The sequence below is a fragment of the Propithecus coquereli genome, unplaced genomic scaffold (assembly GCF_000956105.1).
Source record: "Propithecus coquereli isolate 6110/MARCELLA unplaced genomic scaffold, Pcoq_1.0 Scaffold120, whole genome shotgun sequence".
Classification (NCBI taxonomy): domain Eukaryota; kingdom Metazoa; phylum Chordata; class Mammalia; order Primates; family Indriidae; genus Propithecus; species Propithecus coquereli.
In genome coordinates this window covers 6,734,800-6,754,956 of record NW_012136081.1, presented here as the reverse complement: position 1 = coordinate 6,754,956, position 20,157 = coordinate 6,734,800, and the positions used below count along the sequence as shown (strand labels likewise).

The 20,157-nt window shown below is 59.1% G+C and overlaps 1 protein-coding gene across 4 annotated transcripts in view; it reads right to left on the bottom strand.

Moving 5' to 3' along the window:
* Positions 1-619: 619 nt before the first annotated feature.
* Positions 620-20,157, bottom strand: part of SPTBN2 (spectrin, beta, non-erythrocytic 2) — a 36,006-nt gene continuing 16,468 nt past the window's right edge. For all 4 annotated transcript variants that reach the window (XM_012665638.1, XM_012665639.1, XM_012665637.1 and 1 more), the window contains 28 exons: positions 19,870-19,987; positions 19,234-19,392; positions 18,626-18,928; positions 17,422-17,575; positions 16,316-17,186; positions 14,598-14,735; positions 13,533-14,289; positions 13,179-13,381; positions 12,726-12,816; positions 12,356-12,502; positions 10,011-10,274; positions 8,380-8,604; positions 7,996-8,085; positions 7,388-7,648; positions 7,166-7,296; positions 6,767-6,971; positions 5,868-6,242; positions 4,951-5,195; positions 4,712-4,850; positions 4,347-4,431; positions 3,927-4,123; positions 3,485-3,627; positions 3,319-3,394; positions 3,189-3,239; positions 2,804-3,024; positions 2,347-2,520; positions 1,765-1,807; positions 620-1,478 (listed from right to left, as the gene is read on the bottom strand). In XM_012665638.1, the coding sequence (XP_012521092.1) occupies positions 1,245-1,478; positions 1,765-1,807; positions 2,347-2,520; positions 2,804-3,024; positions 3,189-3,239; positions 3,319-3,394; positions 3,485-3,627; positions 3,927-4,123; positions 4,347-4,431; positions 4,712-4,850; positions 4,951-5,195; positions 5,868-6,242; positions 6,767-6,971; positions 7,166-7,296; positions 7,388-7,648; positions 7,996-8,085; positions 8,380-8,604; positions 10,011-10,274; positions 12,356-12,502; positions 12,726-12,816; positions 13,179-13,381; positions 13,533-14,289; positions 14,598-14,735; positions 16,316-17,186; positions 17,422-17,575; positions 18,626-18,928; positions 19,234-19,392; positions 19,870-19,987 (6,100 nt within the window). In that variant the 3' untranslated portion in view covers positions 620-1,244. The remainder of the gene's footprint in view (positions 1,479-1,764; positions 1,808-2,346; positions 2,521-2,803; positions 3,025-3,188; positions 3,240-3,318; positions 3,395-3,484; positions 3,628-3,926; positions 4,124-4,346; positions 4,432-4,711; positions 4,851-4,950; positions 5,196-5,867; positions 6,243-6,766; positions 6,972-7,165; positions 7,297-7,387; positions 7,649-7,995; positions 8,086-8,379; positions 8,605-10,010; positions 10,275-12,355; positions 12,503-12,725; positions 12,817-13,178; positions 13,382-13,532; positions 14,290-14,597; positions 14,736-16,315; positions 17,187-17,421; positions 17,576-18,625; positions 18,929-19,233; positions 19,393-19,869; positions 19,988-20,157) is intronic.

Genomic DNA, 20,157 nt, shown 5'->3' with positions numbered 1-20,157 from the left:
TTCATCTTTAATACCTTACTGAATCTAGAATATATTCTACTGCGCTTTTGCACGTGTATCTATGTCCTTGGGCCTCCCAGGGTAACACCATTCCGTTGCTCAGTCTGGTGGGAACCTGCCACTTCTCCGACGCCTGTCTGAGCTCCCTGGATTCTACTGGGGAGGAGACAGAAAGTGGGAAGACTAATGACCCCCTATGTGCCTGACTCTTCCCCCGGGCTGGGCAGTGGCTGAGACTAGGTGGTGGCTGTGGCAATGCTCCCCAGCCTTCCATTTTTAAAAACGGTTTAGAGAATCGTGAGTGAAGAATGCTGAGCGCCAGGGCAGGAGTCCCTCGTTGCCTTTGAACGCGAACACTGCTTGTTGACATCATCCCAACCCACGGTGGTCTTCTTTGGTCTAAAAAGAGGCTTGGCAGCGGTCAGCCCGGCACAGCGCAGGGTGTTCTCACGGGCAAGGGAGAGCGAGGCGGGGAGGCTCGCGGCGGCGTGGTTCTTGCAGGGCTGGGGGCTGGGGGCAGAGTGGAAACCTGACGCGCAGGAGAAGGGGACCCAAGGAGCGAACACGCTCAGGCAGGGGGGCTGCGGTCAGGAAAGCAAACACACCCAGAGGCAGTGAATGAAGCTGAGCTGTTTAATCACCTCCTTGGCCAGACTCCAGGCTGTGGTTGCCCCTGAACGACTCACACCTGGAAGTCACTGAGAGCAGGCGGAGGTGGAGTGGCCACTCAAGTCAGAGGACGAGGAGGAACAGGAAGGGACAGCTTTGGTGCCTCTGACTCCAGCGTCTGGCATTCTCGCCCCCAGGTCCTGCGTCAGCTCTAAGAGGTTCCTGGCTAGTCCCGGGGGCAAGGAACCAGACGGCGGACGGCATGCCCTAGCTGTGGTGGGAGAATGACCCTGAGGCGGGCAGCCATTCCCCACATGGCCTGTGCTGAGGGCATGGCACTGTCCGCACTGTGGCGGGGACAGAGGCTAAGGCTGGGGAAGAGGGAGGAGGCGGGGGGAGTGGAATTGGGGGTTGCCTGGGTCCCACCACCAGTCTGGAATTAAATAGCAGAAGAGAGGGGTTGCCCTTGGGGACACCGACTTGTCCCCAGTGACAGTTTCTGGTGATGGGTTGACCGTGGCAACAGACCCTAGCAGCAGGCAGTTATCCTGACAAGAGGGTGGTCCCTGTCGACAGTCCCTGGCAGTTTCCTGAACAGAGGGAGGAGGGAGATGGCCTCGGAGTCTTGACCCCGACTACTTGTTCTTCTTGAAGAAACTAAAGCGTTTCTCTCGCTCTCGTTCTCTGCCGTCCTTGCTGCGAAGCACGACAGGCGCCTCAGCCCCAGCCGGCGCCACCGGGGGCATGGTCATGGCGCGGGTCATGCCCCGGGGGGCACCGGGCGCTGCTGGCTCCTCTGGCTCTCCAGAGGCGGAGGACGCAGTGGCAATGGCCGCATTCACCACCCGCAGCCATGAGCTCATCTCTGCCTGCAGGACAGAAAGACACCTGGTCAGCTTCAAGGACACCGCTGGGCCAGCGCGGTGGACAGCGGGGAAGTGCGAGAGGAGGAGGCAGAACACGACTTGACTATTTCATCTCATCAGAAGAAAAAGGACCCTTTAAGGTAGGAAACATGTCTTGGTGTGGCCTTCACAAACACCCAGCTGGCACACTGTGGGTTGTATTGTTACAGAGAAGGAAGGGGCAGCTGCAGCTGGAAGTTCTAAGAATGGCCTGGAGAGAGGGGGACACGGAGGAGAAGCGGTGGCTCACCTCATCCTTGGCCTGGAATAAATATTCTTTTCCATCCTGTAAGCTGTTGGGAGAGAGAAGCCACAGGCAGAGCTGAGAATCTCCCAGGTCAGTGCTGGTGAGAGCTCGATCCCAACCCAGAGGCCAGGCTCGGGGGACGTGCTGGCTGCAGGCCTCAGGCCGGACCAGACACGTTTTGCACATTCTTCCGATGCCCAGGACCGTGCAAGAGCAAGTCCTTTCCGACCGGCTGCGGAGGGCCAGGGCGCCTCGGCTGGGCGCTCGCTGGCGGGCAGGGGCAGGCCCACAGGCTGCTGGAGGCAGAGGAGTGCCAGACCCTGTCTTCAGACTTCCCACCGGGGAATCCTGCAGCTTGACATCAGCTGTCAGGCCTGGGTCTTGCTTCCCTGCTCCCCTTCATGTGGAATACGGCCACGATCCTCTGCCTCTCCCTTGTCTACATCTGTCCCCAAGCAGCTGGTCTGGTCACTCCGTTTCGGTGCCCCTCGCGGGGAACCCCACTCCCTCTGGGCCCAGCCCCTGGCTCACCCGTATCACTCCCGACTTCCCTCCCACCCCAAGAGCACCGCACGCTGTTCCTACCCCAGCTTGAAGACGTGTTTGCGCTTTCGATAATCAGAGGCAACGCTGCCCTGGGCCCTGGCCAGGCTGACAGGCACTTCTCCGTGGTATGGCACTCCCGTGCTGGCTGCCTTTGCATCCTTGTAGAAGCCCAGGCTCCCACGCCGCAGGACACAGTATATGTTCTGCCAGGACCTGGACAGGACACGGTGCAGCCGAGAGGTGAGACAGGCTGCCTGGCTGGCCTCGGTGGGGCCTGTGACCTGGGACTTCCAGCTCCACTCCTGTCCTTAGGCCCATCATCTTTGCGCCCTCCTGGCCCTCCCCCGAGGCCCTGCTCTGGTCCTGAGTCCTGTCCCTTTCCCAGAGGACGCAGTCTAACAGGCACCCTCCCTCTGTCTAGGAAGACGTTCCAGGGAAGCGTCCTCACAAGGCAGGGACCAGGAAGCCACGGGCACTGCACGGCCAGAGCCAGTACCTGTTGGCGGCCTTCTTGCCGAAGGCCTCCATCTCCTGCTTGCGGCAGAGCATGCCCTCCATCTGCTCCTGGGCAGAGGGCTCTGGGCCTCGAGGGGGCAAGGTGGCAACATGAGTGGACTCCGATGACCTGCTCTGGGGCATCGTCTGAGGGGCCGGGCCCCGTGTCCGCGTCTGCCTCTCTCCCCGTGGCCCACCGGCCTCTTCCCCTACACTGGGTCCCTGTGCGGAAAAGCAGTGTCAGTGTCAGAGGGCGAGATGAGAGACCCCCAGGCTTCCTCTGAGCCTCTGCCCTCTCTGCTCCCCAGGATCGTAGCCCCCGGCTTATGCCCCCTTTGGTCCCTGCATCTCCCAGCCATCGACACCCACACATCCAGGGAACTCACAGGCCCTTCTGGGAAGCTGCTCTGCTCAAGTCTCTGTTGTTCCAACAGGGGCTGCAAGGACAGGAAGCCGTAAGAGGGTTTGCAAGAGGGGCTACGATTCTGACGGGGTACACGGGGACTGCCGGGTTACCTGTGAGGCCTCTGCGTCCGTGCAGACTCCATTAATGCTGGGTGCTTGTGCCGATGGTGGCAGCCGTGGCTGGGTTCTGCAACAGCCAAAGGCAACACAGAATGATTAGTCTTTGGGTTGCCTGGGTTCAGCCTCATCCTCCCAGCCCAGGCGTCCCGGTGCTCACCCATCCCAGGTGGTGTCAGGAGCTGTCTGGCCGTCCACCAGGCCCCCCTGTGGCAGACTGGCCCTGGGTTCCGGGGCAGGGGGCTGTTTCCTCCGTTCCTCCTCTTCCCTCTTCCTTCTTTGCTCCTTCTCCCGCTCCTCCAGCTGTCAAAATATGCTGAGGTCAGAGTTAGACAGTCTCATTTATAAGGACCGGGGTGCTGGGGAAAGCTGAGATGTCTCAGTTCTAGTCTGCTGAAGTACGAAGGAAGGAGAATAGAATTCAAAGGGTGAGGTGGTGTGTCAGCATCGCCCGGGGAAACTGAGGACTCCTGAAGTTGTTATGACAACAGGGCACTCTCAGCTCACCCCTGGGAGATGCCAGTGCAGTGGGAACAGCAGGAGAGAGCACCGGCCGGGGCAGCAGGTTGGGGCAGGCGTCCCTGGGGTCCCGTAGCCCTCACCGCAGTGAGCTTTTCCAGCGCACTGAAACGCTCCTCCCAGGCCACCGCTGACTTCTGGAAGGCTTCGTGCCGCTTGATGAGGCTCTCCACTTCATCCACCGTGCAGCCCAGCTCGGCGCTTCGCACCAACGGCTCCTGGCTGCATAGCCAGGCCTCTGCCATCCCTGCATCTCTCCCAAACACGAGCACCTCCAAAACTGCCAGGATTGGGCATTGCAGAGAGAGGGCAGGTCAGAGTGGGCACTGGCAGGGCACAGTAAGAACAAGGATGCAGAGAAAGCCACTGCCCCAGAGCAGTGCCAGGTGGTCGGGCACCTGGCGTTCCACACCCAGGATTCCTGGACTCACACACTCTGGAAACACAGAGTGCGAGACACTCAGCCCCTCCTCCCAGGACCCGCCGCTCGCACGGCAGCTCACCAAGCTGGAGCCAATCCATCTTCTCCTGCCACTTGTCAGCTGTCTCCTGGCGCCGTGCTCGCAGCTGAGACAGCTTCTCGGAGATCTGGGGGGCAGAGATGAGAGTTAGCACCAACGGGGGCCTTTGCAGGGTCCCCTGGCCCTAACCCCGAATCACCCCAGAGGACTAGTGATTTCTGATGTTAAGAGGCAGACTGATTCTGGGGGAAAGACGGGATGTGGAAAATCTCTGAGCAATGCTGACGGGAGAGACAGTGACAGATTTCTTGCAAAGAAAGAGCGTGAGGAAGCAGCCAGACCCAGAGGGAAAATCAGCACTGAGTGCCATGCGTGAGAACGGCCTGGCCGCTTCAGGCCCCGCCCACCTCCTCGGCTGCATAGTGGCTCCTGGCAAGCAGCTCCTGCCCCATGTCGATGCAGGAGGAGAAGCGGTCCGCCCTGGCCTCTATCTCTGCCTTGATGCCCTGTTGGTTCTTGATGACCAGATCCGCGGAGGATACATCCCTAGCGGGTAGAGAAACAGTATCGCCCACTGCCCACAGCCCGTCATCCCCGTGACTCCAGCCACACCATCCACAAAAGCCCTGGGCACGGCAGGTCTCACCGGGGCCGCTCCTGGGCGTCCATCTGCAGGTTGACCCCGTCCATCCAGAGCATCAGCTCCCGCACGGCCTTGAAGAAGCGGAACTTGTCCGTGGTGTCCAACAGCAGCTGGCGGCGGGCGGCAGAGCTTCCTTGAAGCTGGGCCCAGGCCTCGGCCACGGCCTGCATGTGGCGGCCGATCTCCTCGGCCTTGTCTCCAGCATAGGCCTTCTGCAGCCGGTGGCCATCGTCCTGCACCTGCTGGACCTGCGGGGCCCCAGGTCAGGGTCAGGTGGAGCAAGGCGGCTCCTAGGAGCCGTAGCCAGTCTCAGTCCTGGCTGCCGCTGTCCACCTGCTGCCTGTTTCGCCAGCCAGAGAGGCAGGAGGAGGAGCCGTGGGGGCGGGGACCAGGAACGATGCAGGCAGGTGCCCTGCCAGACTCTGCCCTGTGAGGTCTCACGTGAGGGCCTGGGCTTACCAGAGGAAAGGAGGCTGTGAAACAGCCACTGGCCAGGACGTGAGGGTCCGTGAAGACTTTGAGACTGAAACATTTAGTCTAAAGAGGGGATATGGGGGCACTGACTGGGTTTAGAGGGTGGAAGGAAGGCCCCGTGCTTATTCTGTGTGGGTCTAGAGCTCAAGCCTGGGAGGCACCAGCAGGCAGATGTTCGTGTGGCATGAAGAGTCCTGTGGCCACTGGGGCCACCTGAAAAATGACATGGGCTTTCAAGGAGGCTTGTCATTAAAAATGTGAACACAGTGGCTGTCCCCTGGGCAGAGATGTTCTCCTGGAGCAATTCTAACCTCAGCCCTCAATGACCCCCCAGAGGATGCCATTCTCAGCACTTCTCAGATCTGCCTAGCTCTCAAGAACCCCACCCTCCACTGCCCACGAAGTCTCCTCTAAGCCTCCCCCACCTCCTCATGCTTGGCTCAGACCTGGGCGCTGAGGGCCTGGATGTCATGCTCGTAGGCACAGTGTCGGCGCTGCAGGGCCTCAGCGGCATTGAGGTCACGTCCGGTCCCATCTGGAAGTTGCTGCTGCTTGTGCTGCACCCGGGCCAGGGCCTGGCGCGCCCCATGCAGGAAGCGCTGCAGCTCATACGCGGCGGCCAGCACTTGACCCCGCGTGTCCAGCAGCTCGAGCAGGTCAGCCCAGGCCTCATTGAGACTGTCCTTCCACTCAGCCACGGTGGCCCGTGCAGCATGGCCCCCGGCGATGAGCCCATTGGCCAGCGCGTTGGCACTGTCTACGCGCTCCTGGCCGATGGTGCTCGTGTCCCGGGAGAACTCTCGGAATTTGTCCCGGAGCATCTGGCGGAGGAAGCAGTTGGCAGACAATGCTGTGACACTGGTGATGTGGTCCCGCCTGATGGGGTGAGGCCCCTGCCAAACTCAGAACCCGCTTCTCTCCCAGGGCCACTCGGGGCACAGCAGGTTTCATCGCTGGGGCTGAGTTACTGAGCAGATGCAGCCACTTTCCATTGACGCTGCATTCAGCTGACTCCCTCCACCCCTGGCCCAGGCGTCTGGAGGTGCTTGGAGCCTTCAGACCTCGGACAAGGACGCCCTGACTATGAGGATCCAAAGCCCCAAGCTATGGCGGGGGAATCCTACCCCATCTGTTGAGCTATGCTGGAAACAGCAATCGGATATTTCCTTTTTGCCCTTGCCCAGGCTCAGCCCCGTGTCCCCCTTGCTACACGGTTCCTCAGATTACACACCTGAGACCCAGGAGGACGGCGCCTGCTTAGCCTGGTCTCGGGCCCTGCCCCTGCCCCGCGGCGCTCTGCCCAGGACAAGGCCCTGGTCTCCCACTGGGTCCTCCCCGAACTCACAGTCACATGCTCGTAGTCCTGGCCCAGCTCGTGGGAGGCGGCCACCACCTCCCGCTCCTGGATCCACTGCTCCAGGTCATCCAGCTCTCGGCGGAGCTGGCACAGCCGGAGGTGCTCCTGCAGGCGCTCCCGCCGCTCTCCGGCCAGCTCCTTCAGGCTGGCGTACAGCTTGTCCACCTGGGCTTGGCGGATTGATATCCGGGTGCTGCAGGGGAGTGGCGGAGGCACCATGGGACTCAGGAGCCACTGCTCTGACCCCAGCCTGTTCTGTGGAGTCTTGTCCCTCTTAGTCTCTCAACAGATCCCCAAGTCCCTGTGTCTGCAGCTCTCTAGGTGGCTCTGCTCACACGGCACAGAAGGCTCCCAATCCCTGCGCCTGCCCTGGGCTTCCGTGCTCACCTCTCCGGGTGGTCGTGGTCAATCAGGTCTTGGCTGCTGGCTGCCAGCTGGTGGACGGTCCGCGCGTAGTTGGCCAAGGCTTGCTCCAGGACCTGGTGCTTCTTCACCTCTGCCTGGGCACTAGGCTCGTCCTGGGGAAGAGACAGTGGGCATCGGGCAGTGGGTCAGGGGGTGGGGTGAGGTGGAGTCAGCCACACGGACTGGGCTCCGCCCTGCCCTCACCTTGGCCTTCTCCTGGCCCATCATGTGTAACTCCTGCTCGCCCATCCAGGCCTCCGCCTCAGCAGCATCGCGGTAGAACTGCTGGGCCCGCAGGGCCTCCTCGAGTCGCTTCCCTCGAAGTTCCAGCTCACGGCCCAGGCGTTTCCACAATCCCTGCAGCTCAGCCAGCTCTGGGCCTGCGGCCGCCGCACCCAGAGCACGCTGCCGCGCCGTTAGGTCCGCAATCCGGGGCTCGTGGCCTTGCATCTCCTTCTGCAGGGTCTGCCCCGGCAGCAGAAGAGGAAACACGGACAGGCTTGCTGAGGGACCCCTACGCCACCTCCCTTAGACCTACTCAAGAGCAAGCCCTCTCCACACTCTCGCCTCTTGTCCTTCCCCAGCCCTCTCTGCAAGGCCCCCTTTCTTGGCCCAGGTACTCGATGTAATGCCCCTTCCATCCACGTGATCTGCTACTGAGAGAAGCCACCCTCCCAGTGAGGAAAGAGGACCGCTGAAGTCTAGGGTTACACGCAGCATGGAGCCTGGGCCAGAGAAGCACCAGGTCTTAAGAAACAAATGTCCAAGTCTGGGAAGGCCCCTGGGGACTTTGCCTTCAGCCTCTGCCTCACCTGATTTTTCTTCATGAGAAGCTGGACGCTGGGCAGGTCCTTGCCGTGTTCCACGGAGCTGGCCATGGGCAGTCGCTCTGTCACCCACAACTGGAAGAGAAAGAGGGGGTCAGCAGAGTTCCAGAGGGCAGAGCAAGCACTGGGGGGACAGTGGGGATGTCGAAGGCTACCGGGGTGTACGAGGAAGGGCCATCTCTGGTGCTAGGGTAAAGGGACCAAGAGGGCATCCCCAGGTCTCCCTGGAGGGGAGATTTTCAAGCCAAAGACGAGGGAACAGAGCACTGCTGGCCTCTGCCCAGCGTCCAGGCAGGAGGCTGGAGAGCCAGGTGGCACGGTGATCTGCTCAGATGAAGACTCCATCCCCCCTCGGCCCCAGTGACTCACGATCTCGTCCTCCACGTCCCGGTGGAACTGGTGCTGCTCGCGAGAAGCCTGCAGGCGCTGGCAGCGTTCCTGCATGGGCTGGTACAAGGCCCTGAACTTCTCCTCCACGGCCCTCGAGGTCCTCTCCACTTCCCCTGCGCCCTGGTCTTCCTGGGCCAGTGCTTTTGCCTGGGCCTGGATGGCCTCCACCTCCTTCTCCCGCACAGCCATCTCCCGCTCCAGCATCTGCACGTCGCAGGGAGGATGGACGCGTTAGCCCTGCATTTCCACCTTCAGACTCAGAGGAGACACTAGGCCACATCAAGCCAATCATGACTTGTCATCTCTGGGGCTCACCACAGGGACAGCATTCCCAGGGCCCGGACCAGTGGCTCCTAAACTTTAACACACATAAGGATCCGGGGGAGTGTGATGACCATGCCGCCCTAAATCCACCTCGGTTCCAAATCCATCTCTGCCCTCCTTTGACAGGGTACTAGACCCTATAAACATTTCTTTTGCCGGCTGTCACAATGCTTGGCCTTGTCAGTAGAGGGCGCTGGAGGAACAACAAAGGCACAGCAGGAAGGGGGTCTACGGTTCCAGTGTGCTCTTGCTCCTACAGCAACACTGCACAAGAGATCCCGTGGTCTCACCCTCCAGCACGGTTGCCGGCCAGCCTTGGCCTTCCAGCTGCAGGCCTGCCCTGGCCCATGATACCCCGGCAAATTTCTAGGCCATTCGCTGGGCCTCAGCCCTCTCCAAGGAGGTCCGAAACTCAGCCATCCGTTCCTTCCTTGGGTCCTCCCCGGCCCACAGGTCAGAGCTGCCCCCTACATTGGCTAGTCCTGTATTGTTTAGAGCAGGGCCAGCAAATCCAGCCCGCTGCCCGTTTTTTTAAAGTTTTACTGGAACACAGCCACACCTCCTCTTATGTGTGTTGTCTATGGCTGATTTTCCCTTACAAAGACAAAGTTGAATGGTTGTGACAGAGACCATATGACCCACAAAGCCCCATTTACTATCTGGCCCTTTACAGAAAAAAAGGGGTTTTTTGTTTGTTTTCGGTTTTTTGGGATAAGATCCTGCTCTGTTGTCCAGGCTGGTATCATTATGGCTCAGTGCAACCTCAGACTCCTGGGCTCAAGCGATCCTCCTCCCTCAGCCTCCTGAGTAGCTGGGACTACAGGCGTGTGCCACCATGCCCGGCTAATTTTTCTATTTTTAGTAGAGACAGGGTCTCACTCTTGCTCAGGCTGGTCTTGAACTCCTGGCCTCAAGAGATCCTCCCGCCTCGGCCTCCCAAAATGTTGGGATTACAAGCGTAAGCCACTGTGCCTGGCCAGAAAAAAGTTTTCTGACCCCCGTTGTAGAATTCTCTTTATCCCTTTTAACTACTTTCTACTAACTAATATGTCTTTTTACTAAAGGCTGCTGCTTCCAATTACTAGTAGGTCTCTATCTCCCGACTTTACCCCGACTGACACATCACCCTAGAGATTCCCACACCGGTGGCCGGTAGAAATCACTTCAAGAAGCACCAACGAAGATGTTATCTGCCAGGCCTCAGAATGGCCTCCCAAATCTCGAGATCTACAGCCTCCCTCCTTTCTTCCTCCCTTCGCCATCCCCACCAAAGGCCCACAGCCCACCTGCTGCTTCTTGAGCAGAATGTTGACGCTGGTGAGGTCCTTGCCGTAGTCATCGGAGTGCAGCTGGGCCTGCAGGCTCTCCAGCCAGCTCTCCAGGGCCGAGCAGCTTTGGGCGAACAGCTCGGCGCGGTTGGCATCGAACAGGCTGCGGGCCTTGGCTTGGGTGGTGGTCTCCAGCTCGTCCCAGCGCCTGTGCAGGTCCCCCAGCTTCTCCGACACCAGGGCTTTCAGCTCTGGCTTCTCAAGGGTCAGCTCTCGCCCTTCCTGGGAGGCAGGACAGAGTGTCAGTGCCAGAATTAGACACCACTGAACTTCGCAGGCGAGAGCAGACCAGGGACCTAAGAACAATGGAGACCTGACACGTGGGCAGTAATTCCAAGTCCTTGTGTGTTCTCGTGAGCACGCTCTTCCCGGAGGCTGCAGACCCCTCTGAGCTGCCCTGCCTTCCCCGCTGATCAAGCCGCTCCTCCTTCAAGGCCCAGCTCAAACCCCGTCTCAACTGAGAAGTGCTGCATCCTTCCTTAGCGTGGGCTCCCTGGCCCTTGTGGTTTCCAGTGTCACGCTGCACGTGCACTTGCCTCATTCACTGTCACCTCATGTTTCTCAGCTCGTCACCCCTCACCTGAACTGTGGCAAGTGCATCCCACCTGGTCCCCCACCTTCAGCCTTTCTGCTTGAGGACTGTTGTTTCTGAGGAGTGAGGGAAGTGTGCTCTCTTGAGCTGAGCGGAAGGTCAGTTAGAAGTGCCAGAGAGTTAATGCCCCCAGAAGCAGCCCTTAACCAATGACAGACAGAGAGTGGATGGAGAAAGTGTCCTGTGCTCTGGCTGTGACGACGCTGACGTGTGTTCCGCACTGTCTCCCACGGTGCCCACGCGGGGCTGACTGGCGTTACCGTGCACCTTCACTGACCTCAGCCCTCCTCCATCTCATCTCTCCACCCCCTGCCGGGGCCTCCTGGGACCACCTCCCATCTAAGTGGCCTGCACCAGGGTCACTGTTTCAGCGTCTGCTTCTTGGAGAAGGCAACCCAGGCACTGCCTTCAGGCTATTTCACACGTGGCTGTCACTGTCAGGATGAAGAACATCAGAGGCCAGCACTGCTTGGTAACTGCACAACCCTCAGCACAACCCACACTTCAAAGCACACTCCCCGCTGGGGATCAGGGCCGTTGGTGGCCTGGCCCTGCGCGCTTTCCCCACCGTTTCTTCCACGGCCTCACACACTCTGTGCTCTGCCGGACTGACGGACCCCTCTGCCTCCATGCCGGCACTCCCACAGCCTTGCTTTTCTGCTCACGCTGTTTTCTCTACCGAGAAACATCTTTCCCCCAATATCTCTGCTTGTCCAAACTCTGCTCGTGCCCCGTGGACTGCCCTGGGCGCTCTCAGAAGTCCCACGTCTCCTCTCTCCTCTGCCCTGGGCTTGACCAGGCTGTCTCGTGGCGCTCATCCTATTCTGCTGTGGATTTAACTTAGCTATTGGTGTATGTGTCTCCTGTCCTGGCTACAGTGTCGTTCCTTGAGAGTGGAGCCCACAATGGAATCATCTTTGTCCCCGACTCAGGGCCTCAGACAGTGCTTTGCACAGAGGAGCACCAAGTAAATATTTGCTGAACAAATGGAAAAACCAAAAACATGCTGGCCTCCTCTTCTCCCCAGCCATCATGCCCTAGAGGGGAGGAAACAGTCTTTTTATATACCTTGACCTAGCAGAGTGCTGAGCACACGCAACGTCCTCTAGGAATACTTGCTGAGTAGAAGTGAAGTTTTACCCGTCCTCAGCTCTTGAGGAAGAGCTGGGCGGGTGGGAGACCAAGTACCAGGAACAGAAAGACTCAAAAGCAAGGGCTGGTGAACTATGGCCCATGGGCCAAATCTGGCCTCCTGCCTGTTTTTATACACAAAGTTTTACTGCAACACAGCCACACTCATCCATTTACACATTCTCTACGGCTGCTTTCGCACCGCAAGAGCAGGGATGAGAACTGCAGCAGAAACTAAACAGTTACGACTAGCCGTTCGCAGAAAAGGTTTGCAGCTTCCTGCTGAAGGGTTTCATCCTGTTCCGGACCCAGGAAGAGTCACATTTAACCAAAGCTGCAGTTTGGCCCCCTACTAGTTTGTACTCTTGAAAAGTTCTGGAGTTACTGTCCCACAGCCCTAAGACATTTGTTCCCCAGGCCACAACTTTCCACGTTGGAGTTGTGGCACCAGAGGCCCCGTGATCTCTAACCCTGAAAGAAAACATCTCTTGGAGCCAGGCCCCTCCCCTGCGCCGCAGCGGGACCCTGACAGAGGCTGCCCTGAAGACTCACTTGGCGCCGCTCCTGTCACACTGCTCACCTTGTCCACCTTGTCCAGCCAGTCCTTGTTGGCGGCCAGCTCGGCCATGAACGCCTGGTGCTTCTGCCACTTGGTGTGCAGGTTGCGGGCCTCATCATAGGACACGTCCTGGGCTGTCAGCATCTTCTCGTCAATCCAGAGTTTCAGCTGGACCAGACGTGACGCAGGGACGGAGGGCAGAGGACGTTTCAGAGGGAGAGAGGAGTGGGGCACAATAGAGGGGCATGGGTGAGCCGGAGCAGCAGACTGGGGAAGAGGCGTGAAGGGGCCCACATGCTCCGGTGACACCGTGATGGACTTGTTCTAGGCTCAGAGTGGGAAAGGGATGGCTAGGGAATGTCACAGGAGACAACAGGGACTAGAGCCTCACCTCGTGACAATCTTGTAAGAAATGCTGCTGCTCTCGGTTGTCCCGAAGTCGGCCCAAAAGCTGCTGTGCTGCCTCCTGATTCTTCCTGTGTCTGTAACGACCCGAGTGAGACCCCTGAACTCGCTGTGAGAGGGTTATGACCCTGTGACTGACTCCGAGGCCTTCAGTCCTCCTAGTAGGGGGATGACGCCCTCCCGGAGCCCGACGCGACCACCCAGGAACCCCGGTTTCCAGGCCTGCTCCCAGGTAGACGTCACCCTGCCCTAGTGCAGGGGGAGGCAGAAGCTCCCAGCCCGTGGTGTGGTCCCTCTCCCAGCGCCTGGCTCTTCCTCTGCTCTTCCCCAGCCCCTGCCCCGTCTGTCAGTTCGCCTGTGCCACGTTCTCCACCTGTGAGGCCATCCCGTGTTCACTCCTTTCCCCGGGACCCCTCATCCGTCCACCGTCCCCCCATACCTCCGTTCGATGGAGTCCGCCTTGTCTCGGATCTTCTCGGCGTGGATGTTGCCCTCGGACACGAGCTGGCGCCCGGCCTCCAGGAGCCCGCGGATCCGCTCCCCGCTGGCGTCCATGGTGCTCATGAAGTCTTCCAGCTTTTTTATGGCAGCATCAGCTGCCTGGAGAGTCCCCGGCATCTCCGTGTGAGACAGAACATACTCCTGTGTGGGAGGGTGACACCGAGCTCACTTCTCACAGCACAATTCAACCCCTCAGAAGGGACGCCCCCAGGCACTCATCTGAGATGTAGGGGCCAATATCCCAGCCCCTGTGCCCACCCACCGTGCGTCTTCCAGTCTGCCCAGCGCTCACCTGGCTGCTGAGTACGCCCTCCGCCTGGCGAGCGTCCCGCAGGAAGCCCTGGAGGCCGTGGGCCTGGGCCAGGCGACCTTGCCGGCTCTCCCACATCCGGCCCAGCTCTTCCCAGCCGGTGCCCAGGGCTTCCAGTCGCTGCCGCAGGAAGAGGCACTGGGGATCCGCCTGGTCCCGGGTCACCTCCTCGCCCAAGGCCCGCAGCCGGCTATACTCGCTCTGGGCCCGCTCCACCTCTCCCCGCAGGGCTGCATGTTGGGCCAGGAGGGCCTCTGCCTCAGGCAGCGTGGCTGGCCCTTCTTCGGAGGCCACGGCGGTCTGAGTGCGGCCTAGCCAAGCCTGGAAGTCATCCAAGCTGCGCAGGAAGTCCTGCAGCCGCCGTGCCTCCCCCAACGACTCCTCTCGACGCCTCATGGTGGCCCTTAGATCCTCCCAGCCAGCTTGCACTTCTCCAAGCCGGGCGTTGATGGCAGGGGCCTGGGCCGGGTGGCCAGCGGCCAGGGCATTTGCCTCTCGAGTCAGTTCACCCACCCGGGCGGCAATGGCTTCCAGGTCCCGCTCAGTGCCGGCCAGCTTACGCTGCAGGGCCAACACCCCGGCCAGGTCGTTGCCCAGGCCCTGGGTGGACTCGATGACCTTGGTCTTCTCTCTCATCCAGGCCTGTGTCTCCGTGCACTCTAAGTGGTAGTTCTGGATGCTCAGGGCTGATGTCAGAGCTGCCTTCTTGCCATCCGCCAGGGACCGAAACTGCTGCCACCTGAGAGTGGGGGAGGGTTCAGCTTTCCTGCCCTGTCCAGATCTATTTGGAAGCTTCTTCCCAGCTTCTCCCTCCACGGGTATTTTCTGCTCACGTGCTCTGCTGGTCTAAGGCTGCTGCTCCCCGCTCATCTTCCCTGACTGCTTCTCTTCTTGACCCCTCTCGCCTCTCCATCTTTTCTCCTCCCCCGACACGGCCCTGACCTGTCTCCCTCCTCCTTTTTAACCACCTTCCACCCCTGACACACTCACTTCCCAGTGCCACCCCCATTCTTTCTCAGTCCCCTGTCCCGCCCTCCCCAAGCCCACCTGTGATTGAGCTGCTTCTGCGTGTTGACGATGCGGTCCTTGCCCGGAGGGTTGGCCTTCAGCAACTGCTCAGCAATGTCATTCACAGCAGTGATCCGTGCAGCAAGGGCGTTCATTTCGGGCTCCAAGGTCTCGAACCTGAACGAGTGGAAGAGCTGGGCGTGACCGGGTGAGGCCGCAATGCCGTGTGCCCAGCCCCTCCCTTAGACACCCACGAGAGCCCCTCTCCTTTACCACGGGGCCTATTTGTAGGCATCTCTGTGCCTCTCAGCCCACAAGGTTCATGGCACCTGTGGGTCAAGGCAGGAGCCCCCAACTGCCACAAAACAAGCATAAAAAGTATCATCTCTAGAGTTGCTCAAAAAGATGGTAAAAGGTGAAGATCAAGAACATCTGCACAAGCCAATCAGACCCTGGCGTAGGCCCAGCCTTCACCAGCCTCTCTCTTGGCCTGGGGCTCACCCCTTAGCTCCCTGCCTGGGTCTCATCCTACCAATATGTGTTCAAAAATGGCAGTAAAAACCAAAAACATTTGTCTAAGTCATAAAGGTGTGAAGTATAACTTCTCCCAGGGACATTTTATAGGGTAGGGCGTGAAAATATTTCTGTAAAGGCCAGGCAGTAAATCATTTAGGCTTTGTGAGCCGCATAGTCTCTGTCGCAGCTATTCTGCCCTGCTTTCGTGGCATGCAAGCTGCCACGGGCAGTACCTAAAGGAATGAGCATGTCTCTGTTCCAATAAAGCTTTATGTACAAAAACGGGCAGCAAGCTGGATTTGCCCAGGGGTTGTAGTTTGCCAACCCCTGTATTAATATGTCTTGAAAAGTAAAAAATCCTTAATCGTTTTTAAAACCCAGGAAATTTGATAATAGATTGAGATGTGGAATTGCTAATTTTGGTCTATATGATAATAGTATTGTGGTTCTTAAGAAAATTATCCTTTCTAAAGGATTTTAAGATTTACTATGTTGTAAACAAAGCTATTTCATGAGAGGTTAATCTGTCTAAAAGATTTGTATCTTCAAAGCCTCACCTATTTTAAGTCTATACACACAATTAAAAATAATGCACTGTATATAAAAATGCCTCCTCCTATTTCTTAAAGGATGCAGCCTGAAGAATGTAGGAGTGAAATGACAATATTGACGATTTGCTTTTTAAAAGGAAGGTGGATCAAATAGAGCAAGACGTTGACAATGACTGAGTTTGGGTGAGGAGCATGTAGGGGTTTGTTGCGAAATGTCCTCCACTTGTATGTTTAACATTTTTCATTAGAACTAAAAACAAACAGCCATTAAGACTCAAAGGGGCCGGGTGCGGTGGCTCACGCCTGTAATCCTAGCTCTCTGGGAGGCCAAGTCAGGAGGATCGTTTGTGATCAGGAGTTCGAGACCAGCCTGAGCAAGAGGGAGACCCCGTCTCTATTATAAATAGAAGGAAATTAGCTGGACAGCTAAAAATATATAGAAAAAATTAGCCGGGTGTGGTGGCGCATGCTTGTAGTCCCAGCTACTCAGGAGGCTGAGGCAGGAGGATCACTTGAGCTCAGGAGTTTGAGGTTGCTGTGAGCTAGGATGACGCCACGGCACTCTAGCCCAGGCAACAGAGTGAGACTGTGTCTCAAAAAAAAAAAAAAGACTCAAAGGGACAAAACAGGCAGTCTAGCAGACTGACAGCCCCACACTCTGGCCCCCCGCTGGGAGCCCTTGAGGCCTACCTCTGCTGCACGACCTCCAGGTCCTCCAGGCGCTCAGGCAGGGCCAGCCCGTTGAGCCACTGCTCCTTCTCCTCCACCCAGAGCCCACAGGCCCCAGCCTCGCTGAGCATGGTGTAGAGCGCCAGGGCTGCTTCCAGGGCCTGCGCACGCTCGCCTGCCTGGGCCTGCAGCGCCTGGTAGTGCCGCTCCAGGGTGGGCACCCTGCCCTGCACCTCGGGCGTTCGGCTCAGCGCGAGAGGCAGGGCTGCAGCCTGTTCTCTCAAGGCATCCAGTGTTGGCCGGTGGCCTCGGATCTCCTCCTCCAGGGCCCGATGCTGCCTGGCCAGGGCCTGTGTGGAGAACTCGTCATGCCCCAGCTCGGAGCTGGACACCAGGCGCAGCGCGTCCACCAACCAGGCCTCCATGTCGTTTGCATCTGCCTGGAACTGGTAGAGGCTGGCGGCCTGGGACAGCCGCTGAGCACGTTCCTCAGCCAGGGCCTCCAGGCGCTCCCACTGGGCTTGGAGCTCAGCTGCACGGGCAGCAGCCTGGCCCGCACCAGGGTGGCCCTCAGCCACCAACTGCTGGCCCTGCTCCAGGGTGAGCCTCAGGGGACCCAGCCTGCCGCTCATCTCGCCCCGCAGGGCTGTGTGCTTGTTGAGCAGGCGGAGGACGCCAGTCAGGTCCCGGCCGGTCTCAGCTGAGGCCAGGAGGTGCTGCTGCTCCCGCACCCAGGCCTCAGCCTCGCCCACCTCCCAGAGGAAACGCCAGAGGCGCCGTGACTCCTCCAGCCGGGCCCGCCGGGTTGCTGCCAACTTGCACAGTGCCTCGTAGCTCTGCTCCAGAGTGGCCACCCGCTCCGACACCAGCTGTGGGTCACAAGGTCTGTACTCTGAAAAAGTCACAGCAGAGAGTCAGGGCCGTAACCCAGCCCTCGGCTGCTCCCTGTCCACCCTGGTTACGGGTTCCTCACCCTACTCTCTCAGGCCTCCCTCCCCGGCTCTAGCTCTGTCACCCACTGCCCACCCACCAGCATTCCTGCCCACAGGTTTTCCCAGTCTTCTGCCTCAGCTCTTCAAGTTCTCCCTCTCAATGCCCCCCTTCCAGAATCTTCCCCTGGTTTTCACCTTTCTCCGGGTCGCAGAAGCGTAGAGCAGAGGCACTGACAGCCCGCACCCTCTCAGCCTGCACGGCGATGTCCGCTTCCACCAGCTCATGCAGCTGCAGCAGGTCCTCCACGCCGGCCAGGTGCTTGCCCAGGTCCTGAGACTGTAGCCGGCCCTGCCAGGCACACGCAGCTTGCCAGTGCCCGCCTCAGAGGTGCCCGGGTCCCCCCCAGCCAGGTACGCTTGTGCTAGCCTCGCTGTGTTTTCCTCTGGGTGGCTCCAGGTGTTGCAGCCAGGTGAGCACACCTGCTCACTCATGCACACAGGGACACCCCCGTTCTGCCAGGCACCCCATCCCCCTTATCCTCACCTCTCTCCCGTGGAACAACTTTCTCACTAAATCCTGCTGCTGGAAGCTTTGCTATGACTCATCTCAGCCTCGGAATCATTGACTCTCTCCTAGCATCACAGCTTCGCCCCCAGCACCTCAGCAGCCTCTGGCGTCTCTCTGGACCCCTCCCATGCCCGCCTCCTGCCCAGCGGACCGCACAGCGCTGCGGCTCTCTGTGCCGCTCCACCTCCCCACAGGTCTCCGCACACAGTAGCCAAAGCGGCCTTTTGAAAAGGCAGAATCCTGTCTCTCCCTTCCAAAACCTTCTAACCTAAAGGCTCCTTGTTACCTTGAATAAAATCCAAACCGCTTGACCAGGCCTGTAAGGCCCAGTGAGCTGGCCAGGCCCCCATCTCAGTCCATGTCCCCTCTCCTCACACTGACAGCCCTCAGGACGGCCCCTGATCTGGCACACGCTGCACTTGGACAGGTGAGGGCCTCTGCCCAGCTGCTGCAGCTGCCTGGAAAATTCTCTCCCCAGGTCTCCCTGTGCTGGCTCCTTGTGTCATTCGGGTCTTAGTGTAAATGGCAGCCTCTCCAGCGAGGCCATGCTGGCCACCCTGTTACACCACCTGCTCCAATGTCCTCATCGGGTTTCCGGCCACCTGCTCTTCTGTTTATGGAAAGGTCTGTGGGTTTTATCGCCAGTCTCCTCCCATTGGGCCATGAGCCCCACGGGGACAGGGCCCTGTCTGCTCTGCGCATCAGCGCTGGGGATGGCCCTGCACCAGTACACGCTATACAGAGACTGGCTGGGCAAACAAGCGACTGCACTGGTGGCCGTGCCCCTCGGTTCTTGATCATCTCAAGCCCCCAAGCGCGTCCCACTGGTACCTTCATCTCTTCCATCCAGTCCATGAGGTAGAACAGGTCCTGAAACACCTTCTGCAGCTCCAGGTTGAGGAGGAGCCGCTCCCGCCGGGCGGCCACCATCTGCCGCAAGAAGTCCCAGAGCCGCGCCACGTTGTGCTGCCGGGCTGCAATGCGCTTGATGTCGTGGTAGTGCTCGGCCGCCAGCTCCGCAGCCACGGCGTCCACTGCCTGCACCCGGCCGCTGTAGGCCACAATGTCCGTCTCAATGGCTTCGTGCTTCCGCACCGCTGCCTCAACTGCTGCCAACTCCAGCCCAAAGTTGTCCTGTGCAGGGGGCCGGGCGGGGAGGCTTGAGAACCAAGGGACAGCGCCTCTGCTCTCCCCTTCGTCCCCCAGAGCACTTCAGCTGCAGGATGCCAACTGCACGCAGTTGCGAAGTTTCCTCTCCATCCCTCCCATCCTGCCTCACCACCCCTCTCTCCGTTCAAACCTCTGGCCCTGGTCCATGGGTCTCTTGCTCTTTTTACCTGCGTGATGGGTTTCATGTTTCATCACCTCTCCTTATCCACCACTGTCTCTCTCCCAATTCTCCCAACCAGCCTGGATATCCCCAGAGCCCTGAGTCCTACCTGGGACACGAGGCGCTGGTTCTCACTGAGCCAGGTCTCCCGCATGGCGGCCTTGCGGTCGAAGCGGGCAGCCAGCTGCTCCAGCTTCTCTTGGCGGATCAGCTCTGTGCGCAGCGCCAGCTCTCGCTCGTGCTCAGCTTTCTCAAGCCGCTCCCAAGCCTGCGCGGTGGGGACAGATCAGTGAGAAAGGGCCAGGGCAGGGAGAGGTCAGGAGGCTGGGGACACATGGAAAGTCCCAGGGACGCTCAGTCCAGTGGACCCATGGAAGGCAGACGGTACGGTATCTGTGCAAGGAAGTACGAGAAACGGCTGCGTGAAAACTCTGCCTGCTCCTGCGCAAGGGCGGGAGGGAGCAGGAAGAATAGAAACTGATTTGTTTGTGGTGGCAGGACTGTGGGTGAGCATTACTTTTACTAATCTTGTAACACTGTGGGTAAAAATAAAATAAAAGTAGGGATGGTGAGTTGGGAACATGTTGAGTAAGATAATGGACTTGGGGTATAATTTCTTTATGTGACCTTGCATGGAGAGTAAGACAAGGGGGTGCCGATGTGCGTGGGGACTGGGGGCCACGTCTGGCGCTGTGGGGGCAGCCAGATGGAGCAGCTGAGTTCCAGGTTTCCCTGAGCCGCAGACCTTGTTGATGTCAGAGATGAGCCGGCCCTCGCGGGGGGTGTAGACCTTCTGGTTGTTGGCGCGCAGCTTGCTCTGGATGGTGAAGAGGAGCACCTCCAAGTTCCCCTTCTCAGTGAACCTGGGGCGGGGGGCCAGGTTGGGGTCAGAGTCAAAGGCCATGTGGGGCACAAGGACGCCTCACTCTTCAAAGTGGAGTGTCCTGTGTTATTTTTCTTCTCAGAAAAGCAACACATGCTCTTGGTGTGAAAGCCAGAAAATACTGGCAAACCATAAAGAATATCATTTTAA